Source organism: Electrona antarctica (genome assembly GCF_951216825.1).
Source record: "Electrona antarctica genome assembly, chromosome: 8".
Classification (NCBI taxonomy): domain Eukaryota; kingdom Metazoa; phylum Chordata; class Actinopteri; order Myctophiformes; family Myctophidae; genus Electrona; species Electrona antarctica.
The window spans coordinates 42,694,964-42,712,273 of NC_136789.1; the positions used below are offsets into that span (position 1 = coordinate 42,694,964).

The 17,310-nt window shown below is 44.3% G+C and overlaps 2 protein-coding genes across 7 annotated transcripts in view; one reads left to right on the plus strand and one right to left on the minus strand.

Annotated features, from left to right (window-relative positions):
* Positions 1-17,310, minus strand: part of LOC306928531 (vascular endothelial zinc finger 1-like) — a 129,770-nt gene that overhangs the window by 70,862 nt on the left and 41,598 nt on the right. Inside the window, exon 2 of the mRNA XM_079508734.1 lies at positions 15,079-15,404. Coding sequence (XP_079364860.1) covers positions 15,079-15,147 — 69 coding nt within the window. The 5' untranslated portion in view covers positions 15,148-15,404. The remainder of the gene's footprint in view (positions 1-15,078; positions 15,405-17,310) is intronic.
* LOC306928527 (unconventional myosin-XVIIIa-like) overlaps positions 1-17,310 on the plus strand; it is an 82,655-nt gene that overhangs the window by 40,253 nt on the left and 25,092 nt on the right. For all 6 annotated transcript variants that reach the window (XM_079508730.1, XM_079508731.1, XM_079508726.1 and 3 more), the window contains 13 exons: positions 556-645; positions 1,057-1,176; positions 1,371-1,491; positions 2,767-2,894; positions 3,321-3,475; positions 6,260-6,383; positions 7,392-7,592; positions 8,339-8,449; positions 8,913-9,017; positions 9,795-9,941; positions 10,824-10,937; positions 13,796-13,912; positions 16,612-16,695. In XM_079508730.1, the coding sequence (XP_079364856.1) occupies positions 556-645; positions 1,057-1,176; positions 1,371-1,491; positions 2,767-2,894; positions 3,321-3,475; positions 6,260-6,383; positions 7,392-7,592; positions 8,339-8,449; positions 8,913-9,017; positions 9,795-9,941; positions 10,824-10,937; positions 13,796-13,912; positions 16,612-16,695 (1,617 nt within the window). The remainder of the gene's footprint in view (positions 1-555; positions 646-1,056; positions 1,177-1,370; positions 1,492-2,766; positions 2,895-3,320; positions 3,476-6,259; positions 6,384-7,391; positions 7,593-8,338; positions 8,450-8,912; positions 9,018-9,794; positions 9,942-10,823; positions 10,938-13,795; positions 13,913-16,611; positions 16,696-17,310) is intronic.

The following is a 17,310-nucleotide window of genomic DNA, read 5'->3' on the forward strand; positions in this document are numbered from 1 at the left end:
AAAACGAGTCAGATTGAAAAAGGAGTTCCTAACTTCCTCCGGCGCTCCCCTGTCAAACAAAGAAATGGCGTCTCGGAGGCACCGAGACCAGGAAGGACAATGATTTAAGATTCTGTTCCTATCGGTACATAACTCGGACGGCGCTGAGTCGACCGAAGGTGACTTCGCAACGCTCGGCACGGAGACTCGCTCGCTTTAGCTTGCTCGCCGGTGCCTCACGTGGCTCAAGTCACATTCAGGCGGCGCCCCTCCTAACCTCATTGCTAACCTTGCAAGCCGCTGGACCGATCAGTGCCAAATTTAGTTTAACTTGCTATTTTCAAAAGATTTTTTATACATTTGAAAACTTGAAACGGGACATTCTGCACAATGAGTACTTTTACTTTTGGTACTTTTAAGTACATGTTCATGCTAATACTTTCACTCAAGTACGTTTTGAACAGCGTACTTTTACTTCTAACGGAGTACTTCTACAGTACATTACAGTATACTTTTCACTTAAGTAAAACAATGGAGTACTTTCTCCATGTCTCACGGTGCAACTCTGTGTTTCAGGAGGACCTCCAGCAGCAGAGGGCAAAGCTGGAGAAGGTGGAGAAGGAGAGGAATGAACTGAGGCTGAACACCGATCGACTGGAGAGCAGGGTGTGTTCTCTGTCTGTTGTGTTGTTGACTGGAGAGCAGGGTGTGATCTCTGTCTGTTGTGTTGTTGACTGGAGAGCAGGGTGTGTTCTCTGTCTGTTGTGTTGTTGACTGGAGAGCAGGGTGTGTTCTCTGTCTGTTGTGTTGTTGACTGGAGAGCAGGGTGTGATCTCTGTCTGTTGTGTTGTTGCACTGCTGAAATTGTCATTGTGGTTAAACACCCTATGGATTCATTTGAAGGTCTGACTGCTTGTATGGTAATAAGGATGTGCTTGTATTACACCCAGAAGAGGCTTTTTGCTTCTCATGTTGCTGTGCTGTGTGTGATGTATGTACTGTGTGTGTGTGTGTGTGTGTGTGTGTGTGTGTGTGTGTGTGTGTGTGTGTGTGTGTGTGTGTGTGTGTGTCCTCTAGATCACAGAGTTGTTGGCAGAGTTGGCTGATGAGAGGAATACGGCAGAGTCAGCGTCACAGCTATTAGAGACTGAGACCTCAGAACGACTACGTATGGAGAAGGACATGAAGGACCTACAGGTGCACGCACGCACGCACGCACGCACGCACGCACGCACGCACGCACGCACGCACGCGGTCAAATCTGCAGTGTTCATTTGACTCCGAGGATGAAACAATGCCTCAAAATGGACACGTGCAGGTTGCCACAGGAACCACAGTGAACACCTGGCCGCTCTGTGGCCCGCTCACTGTTCCAATCTGTCCCGTCCCAGGCCAAGTTTGATGCCATGAAGAAGCAGATGGAAGCACAGGAGGTGGAGGTGATGGAGGCCCGGCTCCTGAGAACGGCCGAGCTGAACGGGGAGTTGGAGGCGGATGACGACGATGACGCCGGTCAGTCTGAACGCCTTCCAGTGGGCTCTGGCAGGGCGGACGCATTAAAGCTCCTTTACCACCTGATCGTTGTTGCTGCTGCTTCGAATGCTAATGTTCATTCACAGCTTATAACAAGGCTAAAATAAATGTCAAGTGAGATTTATTATTCTGGCTGGATATGGTCCGTGCTTCCGAGATCAATGGCTTTAACTAGTCCATTAAAGCATGCCCTAGAGAGTAATATGAGTGCATTCATATTATTAGAATTCATGTTTAATGTTTTTATATATATATATATATATATATATACATTTGAGTTTTTCTTTAGAATGCTGTTTTCACAGGCTTTGCTCTGCACTACATTTTAAATGGACCCCACTGCATTTTCAAACATTTATTCCAGATGACTTGTGCCACCATGTGCAGCTGCCTAAGCCTGCCTGACTTGCTGGGCTGAATCCTTCAGACGAGGATTATGAGCACAGTTTGAAATTCGGTCACAACTGTGGTAATAAGAGGCGCCATTGCGCTGGTTAAGCAGGAGAACATGATAGTGTGGCTGGGTCACATCTTGCATAATTGCATTAAGTGTCCTATCTAGGAATACTAATTCACAGCCACGGGATTAAGATGCATACTACCCAGCCTAAATCCCAGGCTTGTGTGTCTTTGTTCGTTTGCTTCCGGGTGTGCTTGCAGCGAGGGTGTTGTGTCCGTGACACTTTTTTCCCCCTGCAGACAAGCCATTATAGAGCATATCCGAATCCTCCGATGAATGAGAAAATAATCGTGGGGATCAGAGCCGGTGGCCCTGCAAGCTGTCATTATGTTATATATATGCTAATAGGGAGCGCTGATGGAGGAGCCAGCGGTGGTATGTGCAGGAGAAATGGACAGCCACCAAAATGATAAGGCTTAGAAATGAAGCTGCACCTCAAAGTGTGCCCGGGCGCTGCTGTGGCTCTGATAGCCTCTGACAGGTACAGAATTAGGGTCAGTTAAGAACTGTGGAGAGTGCCACTTAAATTTGTCCTTCGCCGTCAAATACGATACTTCTTTTCACCTGAGGTGTATTGAAGATTACAGTCATATATTTGGTTTTTATTTAGATTATTATAGCTGAGGAACTTAGAATGGGTGGTGTCCCGTTGACCTTATTGCTGTTGTGATACGGTAAGGTTTTGATGAAAGACGTTTTCTTTTACGTGGGGAAGACAGTATTCCCTCTAATATGAACGCCTCATCTACGCAACTCAACTTTACTTAACAGTCAACACTGCTTTTACCTTCCAGGAGGAGAGTGGCGCATAAAGTATAACCGAGCCATTCGTGAGACAGAGTTCATCAAAAAGAAACTTCAGCAGGACTTTGAAGACAAGTTGGAGACGGAACAACAGAGCAAGAGACATCTGGAACGGAGGGTAAAACCTGTTTTCATGTTTCAGCAACAAATGCAGTGCGAGACGTCGAGGACACAAATTATGCAAATTTGACCATTTTGGTCAAATAGCCACCTTTAGAGGTTCAGCAACAGGAACTTGCCAAGTTGCAGACACTCTGTCTTAAGTGTGGCTGAGCCATGATTGGATGGCTGAAACTAAAGCAAAAACATTTCTTTAGTGACAATTCTATTTTACTACTATAATATGTGTTTGCTGGCATATGCACGGGATCTTTGTTGTATACAGTACCTCAGCCTGGCTTGGTATCTGGTTACTAACGACAGACTTCTGTCTGAGATTCAGTCTGTGTTCTCATTAGCATTTTCATACCACTAAGTTAAACGTTTAGAATATCCTTGTGTACAGTGACAGTCAGCATATTATGTGTATGCACGTGCACTGCAGGCGGCTGACTTGCAGACAGACAATGAGGACGTGCAGCGTGCTGTGCAGCAGCTGAAGAAGAAATGCCAGAGACTGACAGCAGAGCTTCAGGACACCAAACTGCATCTGGAGGGCCAACAGACACGCAACTATGAGCTGGAGAAGAAACAGCGCAAGTGAGCATCACATGAACCTGTAGCATCATCTGTACTTAGTATAGGATATAGGTATAGTGAGCATCACATGAACCTGTAGCATCATCTGTACATAGTATAGGACAGGTGGATGGAAGTGAGCATCACATGAACCTGTAGCATCATCTGTACATAGTATAGGACAGCATCACATGAACCTGTAGCATCATCTGTACATAGTATAGGTTCATCACATGAACCTGTAGCATCAACTGTACATAGTATAGGTTCATCACATGAACCTGTAGCATCATCTGTACATAGTATAGGTTCATCACATGAACCTGTAGCATCATCTGTACATAGTATAGGTTCATCACATGAACCTGTAGCATCATCTGTACATAGTATAGGTTCATCACATGAACCTGTAGCATCATCTGTACATAGTATAGGTTCATCACATGAACCTGTAGCATCATCTGTACATAGTATAGGTTCATCACATGAACCTGTAGCATCATCTGTACATAGTATAGGACAGGTGGATGGATGAATGGATTGATGAAAGTATGTTAGGCAGGTAGCGTCAAGTGGCTTCGTAGCCACAGAGCCACTGGCAAAGGTTCCTAAATAGGTTCTCCTGGACAATCAGGTTATCAGGCTATGGAAAAGCAAAAAATAAGCGTGGCACTACTAGACCCTTACTGATTGGAGATTTACAAGCAAGTTGTTTAAATGAGAGAGAGAGAGATGTTGCCAAGGTGACTGCACTCGTTCCTACGAGACTTAGGTTTTTGGAGACATGGAACTATCCAGTTGCTGGTGGTGCTAATAATACTCTGCCATGCCGCCTGATGAAAGACGTTGCATAACAGCTTTAGCTTTAAACAGAAGCACTCAACGTATGAGTAAGCAGCAGCACACATAGATTTATGTTGTGAGGACTGAGGATGTACTAGAATCGAGTGGTTTCCAAACGTTTTAGCTCAAGACCCAAAAGAGAAATTAGACGTTTGCCCAGGACCCAAACTAGTGAAAATAGCAGATCTACAAGCGCGTTGCTTTGCGACATTTTAGATTGTCTATTTTCACTACTTTAAAAAAAAGTATTATTATTAATTTAAATTTCTTAGATTTGTTTGTTTGTTTTAAAGAGGGAGTGCCATGATTTTTTCAGGTTTTTCATGTGTTTATGAGGTGACAGTACTTCATTAGACCCCTTGGTGTGGTTGCTTTGTGCAATGATGTCTTCCCTTTGTATTTAGCGTTTCTTCCAGGAGGCTGAAACCTTGACAGTCAAACGTGCCAATGAAATAAACAGTGATATAGTGACATCACAAATCATCCCCTCCCCCTTTATCATACAACAACAGCTGTGGGTGTGGCTTCAGTTCAGGTGGATCACCACCCATCACCACCCACCAGGCAAACCAGGCATACTTAATGAACTGGTGGGCGTGTCCCACCAAATTACATTTTAACAAATACTGTACACTTTTTTGAATCTTCATCATTTATAAATGTATTATTATTATTATTTCTAAAAAAAAAAAAAACTTTTTACTTGAGTCGTGACCCATAGAAATGGTATACCCGTTCCTTCTACCAGACAGACCAGCACCCGGTTTGTCTGGTACCACCACCACTGTTCAACCTGTTGCAGAGCAGCTCAACTCGTACAGCGCGCATCTAATAAAGCTGTAATTTCATTGCAAGGGTGCACAGGTATATTGCTGCCTCCATAGGAAAACAATTCTTCAGACACATTTTTGGCAATTAATGTACTGCATGTGAAAGCACCTTATTGCACCTTCCATTCCCACAGCATGGCTAACAGGTGGCCACGGCCTTATGGAGACACCATCACTGCCTCCTTTAGTCTCCCAGCCATCTGCACACACATTGACTGTCAAATTAATCAGTGCCAGGCTGTCCCTGGACAAACTCGTCTGTCTGTCTGTCTGTCTGTCTGTCTGTCTGTCTGTCTACGCACGCACGCGCACGCACGCACGCACGCACGCACGCACGCACGCACGCACGCACACACACACTATAGATACTGTATTATAAAACGCCTCACTCCTTTGTTCTTGATGAGTGACTCAGACATCTGGACTTAGGATACAGTAGTGACTCATTTGAATTGTGGAGGTGGTCTGTAATCGCCGGCGTTGCATTGGCTGTGAAAATGACTCCAGACTCTAAGCACTTCAGAAGCCATGGCTGTGGCAAACTGTGAACTCTCCCCTGTGGCTAATTGAAGATGCTTCGGGGGAGGAATTACTTTGAGTTGTGCTTCGGGAGAGAAAAGGAGAATTACACCGAGCCGACAGCACAGAACACTTAACAGTTTAACATGGCCGCTATGCTGACAGTTGAATAAAACATGCGCACCATTATAATCCAAATTTAAATGAATGGTAAAGATACTTTCATAGAAAGGTTAACGATAAAAACATTCACGTCTGTGTAGTGAGATTACTCATACTAATGAGACAAATTCATAACATAAAAAAGTTACAAAATGAGTAAAGTTTCTGAAAATTACAGGCTCAGCATACAGTATATATTTGCTGATAGAAATTGTTCTAATAAGTGAATTTCCTCACTTGATATTTGAAAGTAATATATAGTATGTATAATATCTGAGCGCAATGGACAGTAGAATATGGTTGCAGTCTTCAGTAGTAAATATTCATCATCCCACTCAAGTGTGTGTGTGTGTGTGTGTGTGTGTGTGTGTGTGTGTGTGTGTGTGTGTGTGTGTGTGTGTGTGTGTGTGTGTGTGTGTGTGTGTGTGTGTGTGTGTGTTGTTTGTTTCAGATTTGACCTGGAACAGGGCCAATCTCAGGCGGAGGTACAGAGAGAGAGGAGCCAGAGAGAGAAGCTGGCCAGAGAGAAGGACATGATGACTGGGGAGATGTTCAGCCTCCGCCAGCAGCTGCAGGTATATAGGCTGCACCACAAACATACCCTTGATAGAACCTGATGTCCTTGCAGGGGACCATGCATCTGGTCTACCATGTCTATATATGGCACAATGTGGTTGTTCCAGGTCCCTGTGTGCGTGTGTGTGTGTGTGTGTGTGTGTGTGTGTGTGTGTGTGTGTGTGTGTGTGTGTGTGTGTGTGTGTGTGTGTGTGTGTGTGTGTGTGTACAGTGGTGTCAAGTAACTTGTACTTTTGCTCAAGTACTGTACTTAAGTACAATTCCAAGGTACTTTTACTTCACTGGAGTATTTCCATTATTCTGTACTTTTACTTATACTCCACTACACCTCAGAGGCAAATGTTGTACTTTTACTCCACTACGATTAGTTGAAAACTTTAGTTGCTAGTTACTTTATAGATTTTGTTTAATATTACAAAACATTAGCCATTTGAAAATAGCCGATCTGGCCTGGGCCGGCCTAACGGTCCAGGCGCCTTGGCTGGTAATCCAACCAGCGTGTCGCGGGTTTGAGTCCCGATCCCGACAAACTTTTCTGCGTGTCTTCCCCCCATCTCTCTCCTTGTTTGCTGTCGACTTACTTTTTTCCCACCACTGTGTGTGTGTGCGTGCACATGCCTCTGTCCGTCTCTCCGACTAAAGGCCTATTCATAGTCCAATTTTCGGTGAAGACGTGACCACCAAAACGGTTAGTAAAAACAGAGAGATGTGTTGCGTGAGCGGTGACCACCGCGGCGTGACGTCATGTTGTAGTTTTCGGTGATCACCTCTTCACCGAAAACCGGACTATGAACGTTCTTTGTGCCATGGCTCGGCGAGACAAGGACCTTGAGCTGTGTTCTAACGTTCTCTCATCGCTCGGCAGGACAAGGACCTCGAGCTGTGTTCTAACGTTCTCTCATCGCTCGGCAGGACAAGGACCTCGAGCTGTGTTCTAACGTTCTCTCATCGCTCGGCAGGACAAGGACCGCGAGCTGTGTTTCTAACGTTCTCTCATCGCTCGGCAGGACAAGGACCTCGAGCTGTGTTCTGCCAACCTGAAAGTGCAGCAGTTAGAGGCGGAGCTGCACGACCTCACCTCCCAGGAGTCCAAGGACGAGGCCTCGCTGGCCAAGGTCAAGAAGCAACTCCGCGACCTCGAAGCCAAGGTCAAAGACCAGGAGGAGGAACTGGACGAACAGGCTGGAAGCATCCAGATGCTGGAGCAGGTATGAGACATGGGCGAGGGGCACGTTGTGTTATCGCTGAATTCACAACAGCAGTGTCCACGTTAGCACATGTTAGATGTTTTGGAGATAAAGCCAGAGAGGCCAGACTGAGATGGTTTGGACACGTACAGAGGAGGGATATTGAATATATCGGTAGAAGGATGCTGAGGTTGGAGCTGTCAGAGGAGGACTAGAGGAAAACCAAAGAGAAGATTTATGGATTTAGTGAAAGAGGAAATTAATTTAGTTGGTGTGAATGAAGAGGAGGTAGAAAGATGACAGGGTAAGATGGAGGCAGATGATTCGCTGTGGCGACCCCTGAAGGGAAAGGCCGAAAGGAAAAGAAGAACCGCTAATTTAATAGTACTTTAATAGTATTTAATAGTACAAGGTTCAAGGTTTCAAGGTTTCTTTATTTTGTCTCCCAGGGGAGAAATTTGTCTTGGACCCCAAGTACAATATTTGATATATTAGGTTTTCTTAACTTTGACGCTATACTTTTTGTTGTTGAGCGTCTCCGTAGACTTTGCACTGAAACTCGTGACACACCATGTAAGGCTCGTACGACCCTTTCATCAAGTGTTGTTTGAAAAAACTGCCTAATGTCAACTGAAAAATGTGCGTCAGTCGTGTCGACCCTGCTGAAAGAGCCATGCAACAAAGAGTAATATCCATCACATATGTTTGTTGTGTCTGTTTGAGGTGCGTCACACTGCGAGTACAGTAACTGTCTCCTCACTCTTCAGGCCAAGCTACGCCTTGAGATGGAGATGGAAAGACAGCGTCAGAACCAGTCCAAAGAAATGGAGAGCAAGGATGACGAGGTGGAGGAGATCAGACAGTCCTGCAATAAGAAGGTCTCATCGTTCTAACACCTCTTGAATCAACGATAATTAACGCTCAATAAAGGAGCTTTGACAGCTTCCCTTGCAAACACACACTTGTGCATGAAACCGTGTGTTAAACTACAGTATGCTCATACATTCCACCAATGCCTAACATTACCTTGTTAATGTCTTGGATGCTTAATACTCTGTTTCAACCGATATTTACATTTTTTATTTCATACTGTGCCACATCAAAGTTTTTGTCTGCAACTTGGTTGAACTACAGTATGTGTATACACTGTGATTACATGCTTCACTGTCCTCTGAACATCGGCCCATTTGTCTTTGACCTGTGAGAGCAGTCGTGTCCTGTGATAGATGGGGTTGTGTCTGACTTTGTTAGGCGTCGTTATGTGAACCTGTGCACGCGCGTTTGTGTGTGTGGTGTGTGGTGTGTGGTGTGTGTGTGTGTGTGTGTGTGTGTGTCCTACAGCTGAAGCAGATGGAGGTGCAGCTCGAAGAGGAGTACGACGACAAGCAGAAAGTGTTGCGTGACAGAAGGGAGCTGGAGTCCAAACTGCTGAGTGCTCAGGACCAGGTAATGGCTGCACACGTTTTTTGTGTGTGTTTGCACACACCCTCGCGCTCAAGTAGAGCACTTATTGCTTATTGCAGTCGGAACCCTTTAAAAGATTCCCTTTGGAGTCGACTCTTGTGCTGTGGGTCTCTGAAGTAGCATACAGTAGTATACTAGTATTTTGACAAGGTGATGCTATAGAGGGTATGCGCATGCTTAAAGTGAATGGCACATCGAGTGGCAAATCGAGTGGCAAAGCAACAGGCAAAGTGAGTTTAACATCGTTTAATGTTGTTTAATGCAATCAGATATGACTTTTCTGTGTAGATGTATGGGCTGTCAAGGCCAGAAAGTAGTTTTTTGACACTCAGTAGGCGTTCCTGCATAACTTCCTGGTTTGATGATGATGTCACGCGCATACCCTCTATAATAAAGTGTCTTGTGTTTCAGGTGGGCCAAAGGGATGTGGAGACAGAGAAGAAGCTATAGTAAAGTGTCTTGTGTTTCAGGTGGGCCAAAGGGATGTGGAGAAGGTGATGCTATAGTAAAGTGTCTTGTGTTTCAGGTGGGCCAAAGGGATGTGGAGACAGAGAAGAAGCTATAGTAAAGTGTCTTGTGTTTCAGGTGGGCCAAAGGGATGTGGAGAAGGTGATGCTATAGTAAAGTGTCTTGTGTTTCAGGTGGGCCAAAGGGATGTGGAGACAGAGGTGATGCTATAGTAAAGTGTCTTGTGTTTCAGGTGGGCCAAAGGGATGTGGAGACAGAGGTGATGCTATAGTAAAGTGTCTTGTGTTTCAGGTGGGCCAAAGGGATGTGGAGACAGAGAAGAAGCTAAAGAAAGATCTTAAGAGAACCAAGGTGCTGCTGGCTGACACTCAGATAATGCTGGACCACCTGAAGAGCAGTGCCCCCAACAAGAGAGAGATCGCCCAACTTAAAAATCAAGTACAACACTATATTTATTAAAAAGGGGTGGTGGAACAACACTAAAGGTGCGTTCAGACTCGTCCCGTTTGTGCTGCGCCAGGTCGCTCCGCGCCCGTTGGCGACGCTCGCGCAACTTCTCGTCTTTGCTTTGACTTTGTATGTAATCGCGCCGCTCTAACCATCTAAGTCTGAACGCAGAGTCTCCATAAGACTGTATATTAACCCATTTTGGGCGGGAACCCCTTTTGGTGTTAGCATTATGTTATGCTTTAGCTATTGAAAAACAGCAGATCTACAAGCTCATAGCGCGCCACCGAGTGGCGCGCTACGAGCTTGTAGGTCTGCTATTTTTTTTAAATCGAAGAACGACTGACATAGAAACATAGCTTTTTCAGAAAACTGTCAGGATGTAGAAGACATTTTTAGAATCTGATCTCAGGTCAAAATGGGTTAAGGTCGGGTGTATGCTGGTCATAATGCATTATAATCTCATAAAACTGCCGTTAAAACTACCAGGTAACACTTTAGTTAAAGGTCAGGTTTATAAGCTAAAGCTTGTAAACATGCAACATCGTGACATTTTTAAATTGATTGAAAAGAATTAAAATACTGTAGGGATGTTGAAAGTGGTTAAATAAACCTGTAAAATACTGTAGGGATGTTGAAAGTGGGTAAATAAACCTCGGCAGTTCAATTTGGCTGGCTTTGTGACCATCCTCCCAACATTATTTATTGAGCAAAACAAACGTTCGACATAAACGCATTAGCACTCGTTTCTTCTACCTTCTTTTTAATCATCATCAGCCTTCTGAGTATTGTGGTATTTGTAGAGACATCCTTGACCACAGCTCATTCTCATCCGCTCCTACCGTCCTCCTTTGTCCTTCCTTTCTCTCCCAGCTGGAGGAGTCGGAGTTCACGTGCGTTGCAGCCGTGAAGGCCCGTAAGGGCATGGAGATTGAAATGGAGGACCTGCACATCCAAATGGAGGATATGGTCAAAGCTAAGATGGCGGTGAGTCTGTGAATGGTACTTGCTGTACTGTTTGCAACTTGTTGTTAATAGAGTATTCAATCAATACAAAGATGTGGATAGTACAACTGCCTCACTTGATGTATAATTTGGGTTTGTACTGGTGTTGAAAAAACACGTTGTTTTCTGCTTAAGTGGTCTGATATTGACATGTACATTTTAACCTGCTACAATACAATATTTGCATTTGCAACATCTATAAATCAGACATTAGCATTTTGAGTTTTGCTCCCACACAAATATATTTTTGTGCAAACTGCAATTATATAAACCTTTCGTCAATCTTTGACTGAATAACTGACTCTCAGCATAGAGGGGGGGGATCACTCTTGAGGGTTCTAAAACACAAATTGTTATTTATTTAACCATTGCATGCTTCAGAACAAGCAAGCAACAAGATAAAGCAAATATTCTGCCAGTCGGGATACAGTGGACAACCTAATAGATGCATACACTATCTGCATGCATGGAGTGCTGAATGGTTCAGCACCACCGCTGATGGACAGCAACAGGCCATGCATGCTGTGCCTGTGACCCAGCACCATGCCCTTTGCACACACGCATCGGGAGGCGGTGGCTCAGGGATGGGAACCGCAAGGTTGCCAGTTTGAACCCAGGCTCCCCCAAAGTTAGTGTCGAAGTGTCCTTGAGCAAGACGCTGAACCCCTAATTGCTCCCGATGCATGGTTTCCTCCGCCATCGGTGTGTGAATGTGTTGTGAATGGGTGAATGTAATGCACAATCTATGTAAAGCGCCTTGGATAAAGGCGCTATAAAAATGCACCATTTACCATTTAAATACCCAGGCGAGCAAATTAAGCGACACACACAGCCTCCGCCTGACTAAGTATTACAGTAGTTAAAGTCAGTGTGCCGTGATTGTGGTACTTTTTATGTTTTTTATGTGTCTATCTATGGAGTTAACTTTACTCTATAAACCTCATTTGACAGCTTTAGTTACTAGTTATTTTGTAGATTTGGATTATTATTACAAAACATACATTACCCACTTCAGCCCTATATACATTTCGGCCATTTGAAAATAGCAAATCTACAAGCTCACGAGCTTGTAGATTTGCTATTTTCCAAAAGATTGTTTATACATTTGAAAACTTGAAATGAGACATTCTGCATAAAGACTACTTTCTACTTTTGGTACTTTTAAGTACATTTTGATATTTTGAATTCTGGACTTATAATGAAGTGTTTCTATATTACAGTATTGATACTTTTACTTAAGTAAAACATTTGAGTACTTTTTCCACCACTGGTTAAAGTTCCTTCTCAACATCGTTATGACTAGGCAACTCCGCCTTGGCCAGGTGCTCCAACAAACCCAATTGACCGTATTCACGGATGGGAAGCCGGTTCGGTAAGGTTATCTCTGCCGCTGCACACGCTACCCCTACAGGCTGGTTGGGAACTAACTGTGAAGGAAGTGAAAAGAATCGGCTATCGATGTCACATCTAGTGTGGGAGAGATATCGTTGTCTCCAGCCTCCCCAAGACCAGCATTAGGGGTTTGTAGTGACCTAGTGTGGGAGAGATATCGTTGTCTCCAGCCTCCCCAAGACCAGCATTAGGGGTTTGTAGTGACCTAGTGTGGGAGAGATATCGTTGTCTCCAGCCTCCCCAAGACCAGCATTAGGGGTTTGTAGTGACCTAGTGTGGGAGAGATATCGTTGTCTACAGCCTCCCCAAGACCAGCATTAGGGGTTTGTAGTGACCTAGTGTGGGAGAGATATCGTTGTCTACAGCCTCCCCAAGACCAGCATTAGGGGTTTGTAGTGACCTAGTGTGGGAGAGATATCGTTGTCTACAGCCTCCCCAAGACCAGCATTAGGGGTTTGTAGTGACAGGGACTATACACATGGGGGGCATTGACATAATGACTAGATGAGAGAGAGAAAAAAAAGGTCAAAGACAAAGCAAAACAAAAACAGCTCTAATGAGCCAGGGGCCTGGAGCAACTCACAGTCTCACACCCTACTGTTTCCTTCTCTGCCACAGCTGTGAACATGGAATAACGTGCAATAGTACAGTATCAGTATTAACCCATTTTGGGCGGGAACCCCTTTTGGTGTTTTAAACATTATGTTATAATTTAGCTATTGAAAAATAGCAGATCTACAAGCTTGCGGTCTGCTATTTTTGTAAAATATTTATTTCAGAAAACTGGAGGATTTAGAAGATTTTTTTTTAATTTTGAGGTCAGGTCTAAATGGGTTAATGCCCACACCTCATCCAGCCATGGATGGACTATAATATCTTCAATTTGTCCGCTTCTGCTATTGAATGACAGTCAAATGACAGTCCTCGAATTTTAGAAATGATTGACGACAATGCACTGCCTGACTGTGCTCTGCATGTTAATTGCTATGTCTGTGGCAAGGAAAAGGTCTTGGGAGTCTGGGTCTGTCTCTCTTAAAAGAGTGTGTGAACTGTATATGGAACACCTCCAGCCTGCTGGGCTGGCTGCACTTTCCCCCGCCTACAGTAAATGATCCTGTTGATTATCTCCAATTGGTCTCATTCTCCAGCCAGAACACTGGCCAGACTGTGTTTTATAGCCATTAGATGAATCCAGGACTGCCCAGGCCTGCTGGGCTAATGACCCTTTATCACATTCAATAGCTCACAGACAAAGCCTGACACTATTCTAAACTATCCTCTCTCTCTCTCTCTCTCTCTCTCTCTCTCTCTCTCTCTCTCTCTCTCTCTCTCTCTCTCTCTCTCTCTCTCTCTCTCTCTCTCTCTCTCTCTCTCTCTCTCTCTCTCTCTCTCTCTCTCTCTCTCTCTCTCTCTCTCTCTCTCTCTCTCTCTCTCTCTCTCTCTCTCAGTTGGATGAGCAGGTGAGCCGTCTGCAGAGGGAGAAGAATGACCTGCAGTCGCGTATGGAGGAGGATCAGGAGGATATGAATGAGTTGATGAAAAAGCACAAGGCTGCAGTCGCCCAAGTAAGCCATACTACGTTGACACACCAGAGTATGACGTTATATTTGAGCAGAGTATGATATATGCGCGGATGGCTGCCATGTGAATTATGGTCAATGTAGCATGTTAAAATGAAGGCTGCCGTAGCCATTTGCATTACCAGTTATTGCTCTTGTTTATTCTTTAGTAGAATGGATTTACAATGTGAGTAATATACTGCAGTTTATGTGCCAAGTCACTATACACTGCTATCAAAGAGAGACGCTGCTTGGTTGGTTCACAGCAGATGACATTAATTGAGGATTCAGGCTGTGAACAATAACGCAGCTGCACTGACGTTCCAACTTTTGTGGACATCTGTGTTTGTCAGTGTTGCCATGGGAAACAACATCAAGTATCGGAAAAAAGCATCTGTTAGTTAGGCTAGCTAAGGTTCCTTTCATCCATTATTTACCAGCTCACGATGTCTTCAATTAGCTTTTACCCTTCCTGGTGGTGTAAACATCTCCTAGCACAGGGATTTTCAACTGATTTTGACCCAGGGACCACCATCCTGACTAAGAGCAACCTGGGGACCAACACTGTTGTGTCGGGTGGGTCCATCATAGACCTACCTGGCACAATAGTTGTGGGAATCATGCACCATTCCATGGGTTAAGATTAGGGTTTCACTAATCACACTATCACAATTAAGCTACATTCATGAGCTGGACAAAAAAACTAGTTTTCAAAGGCACAAAGCATTTTTGTTGGATACAGCCACATTTGAATGACTACATGTCTATAAGTATTTTTCCCTGAACCAAACGGGACACCAAAACAAAACAAAAAAAAGAAAGAAAGAAAGAAAGAAAGAAAGAAATACAGCCACCTTGTCACAATAACTCACAACACACCTGTTTATCAGTCTTCAATTGAAAATTAACATTTGGAATTGTTGGCTGTGATCAAGAGCCACATACACTGTTCCCTGTTACAACTCACATACCTTCAACGGCAGATACAATACAAACTGTACTCAATCAGCATTCAATTCCAGAGACACAAACAGTTACTGAACATGTTTCATTGCCACCCAGTCATTGGGTCCCAAAATGACAGTAATAGTACACCAGTTTGAAGCACACTAGTATACACAGCACACAACACAAGCAGCAGCAGCAAAGAAGCAAAAACACTAAGTTCCTACCTTGAGCCGATAGAGCCTCCGACACAGATGAGCCCTCCAGCGGCGTCTCCAGTCATCTCCATCCTCCATACATCTGGCTAGCTGGACAGTACTTTCCTCCCAGTATCAATGACACTGACCAGCCTCATTCTCATGGCTGCCATCTTCTCACTCAGCTTTTGGATGTTTAGTACTGCACATATAAGCATTCTGGTGTAGTGCAGTAGGCAGGGATTTAGGGCAGGCTCTAGGGTCCAGCATTCACAGCATGCACAGGAGAATGGATTCAGTCAGGGCTGAGAAGACGCTGAGCTGACGGTCTGGGGTCATCACCCTGGCTTGTGTACCTGTGGAGCAGGTTGAGAGAGACACCATAAGCTTTGAGAGTAAGTAAGTAAGGTAGAAAGAAAGTGAGCTGACCAAGAGCTACATACTGTACACGGTCACAACTCACAAGCAACAGAAGACAAACATACACAGCCTGTATACAGTACGTATACTGCATCCTTCCGATTACATATACATCCTAGTAGCATACAGCAGGGGTTCTCAACGTTTTTGGCCGGGGACCCCCGGAAATGCTTTGGCAATGTCTCGGGACCCCCGCCCCGCCCCCTCCCGACCCCCAATATAAATTGACTGCTACAATAACCTTAAACCATTTTGGGCGGGAACCCCTTTTGGTGTTTTAAGCATTGTTATAATTTAGCTATTGAAAAATAGCAGATCTACAAGCTCATAGCGCGCCACCGAGTGGTGCGCTATGAGCTTGTAGGTCTGCTATTTTTTTTAAATTATGAAAATAAAATTTTAAAAAAAATCTTTTTTTTTTTTTTTTTTTTTGAAAATAATTTGGGGACCCCCTAAAATAATTTGGCGACCCCCCGAGGGGTCGCGACCCACGGGTTGAGAACCCCTGGCATACAGTACAGCCTATTATGTCCTGTCACAACACACCCTTTTATATGTAGGTGTACATGTAATGTTAAGTTTCATATCAGATACATAATATATTTTAGGAAGGAAGCTGTGGGGACTTTGGACATGCCTAGGGTATGTATGCCTTGAAACAAATTGAGAGATAGAAATCTAGATGTGCAATTCAGGTTGTAATATCACTTTCAACTATCATTGGTAAACAGTTAAGAATGAAGTTACATACAATGAGTTGGTGCTGTGATACCCCAAACAAAACATTGTATCTGTATTTATTCTATAAATGTATATATTGTATACAACAAGTGGACCATGCAGTTTGTTACAGTATGTAGATGAATTACATTAACTTCTCTTTCAAATTGTCACACTGACTGAGCAGTTTTCACAACCCAAACTACTCCACTCAACTTCCATGAGGTGTACACACACACACACACACACACACACACACACACACACACACACACACACACACACACACACACACACACACACACACACACACACACACACACACACACACACACACACACACACACACACACACACACACACACACACACACACATTACTGGTTTAGTGACTCTGTGTTTTTGGTTTTGGTTTGTGCTCTAGTCTGCCAGGGACTTGACCCAGATCAGTGATCTACAGGCTCAGCTAGAAGAAGCCTCAAAGGAGAAGCAGGAGATCCAGGAGAAGGTACAGTACAAAGGACCATATGAGACACACACTGCCTTGACGCTTTCAACTAATATTTATTATGCTTCGGTGCAAAGGTGTTGTGCCATGACACTTTTCTTATTTTTTTTCCCTCCCAGTTGAAAATATGCTATTTTTGTAGAGTGACATAAGCACATAACTCAAGCGACCTCCACCTTTCAATGCTCTAATGTCTCCTGGTTGAGATTCGTGCTCTACTGAGCGCACATTTCTACTTGAGAATTTGGTAAAAACAGCAAGAAAATGAGCTATGATTTTACAACCTAAAGCGAGGAGAGTCATGTGGACTGCCTCCTCTCTTTCTCTGACGCGCGCACTCACGCAGGCACGCACGCACGCACGCACACACACACGCACGCACGCACGCACACACACCCTAGTGTGTGTGTGTGTAACCCTGCTACCTGCACTTACAGTATTTTACTGCATTCTCCAAACATTAAATCCACCACTTGTCTTTTGTTAAAAGTTCACTTCTGACCTCAATGCAACAGCCTCTCTCACAGTGATGTGGCAGTGTTGTTCCCTCCTCAATGCAACAGCCTCTCTCACAGTGATGTGGCAGTGTTGTTCCCTCCTCAATGCAACAGCCTC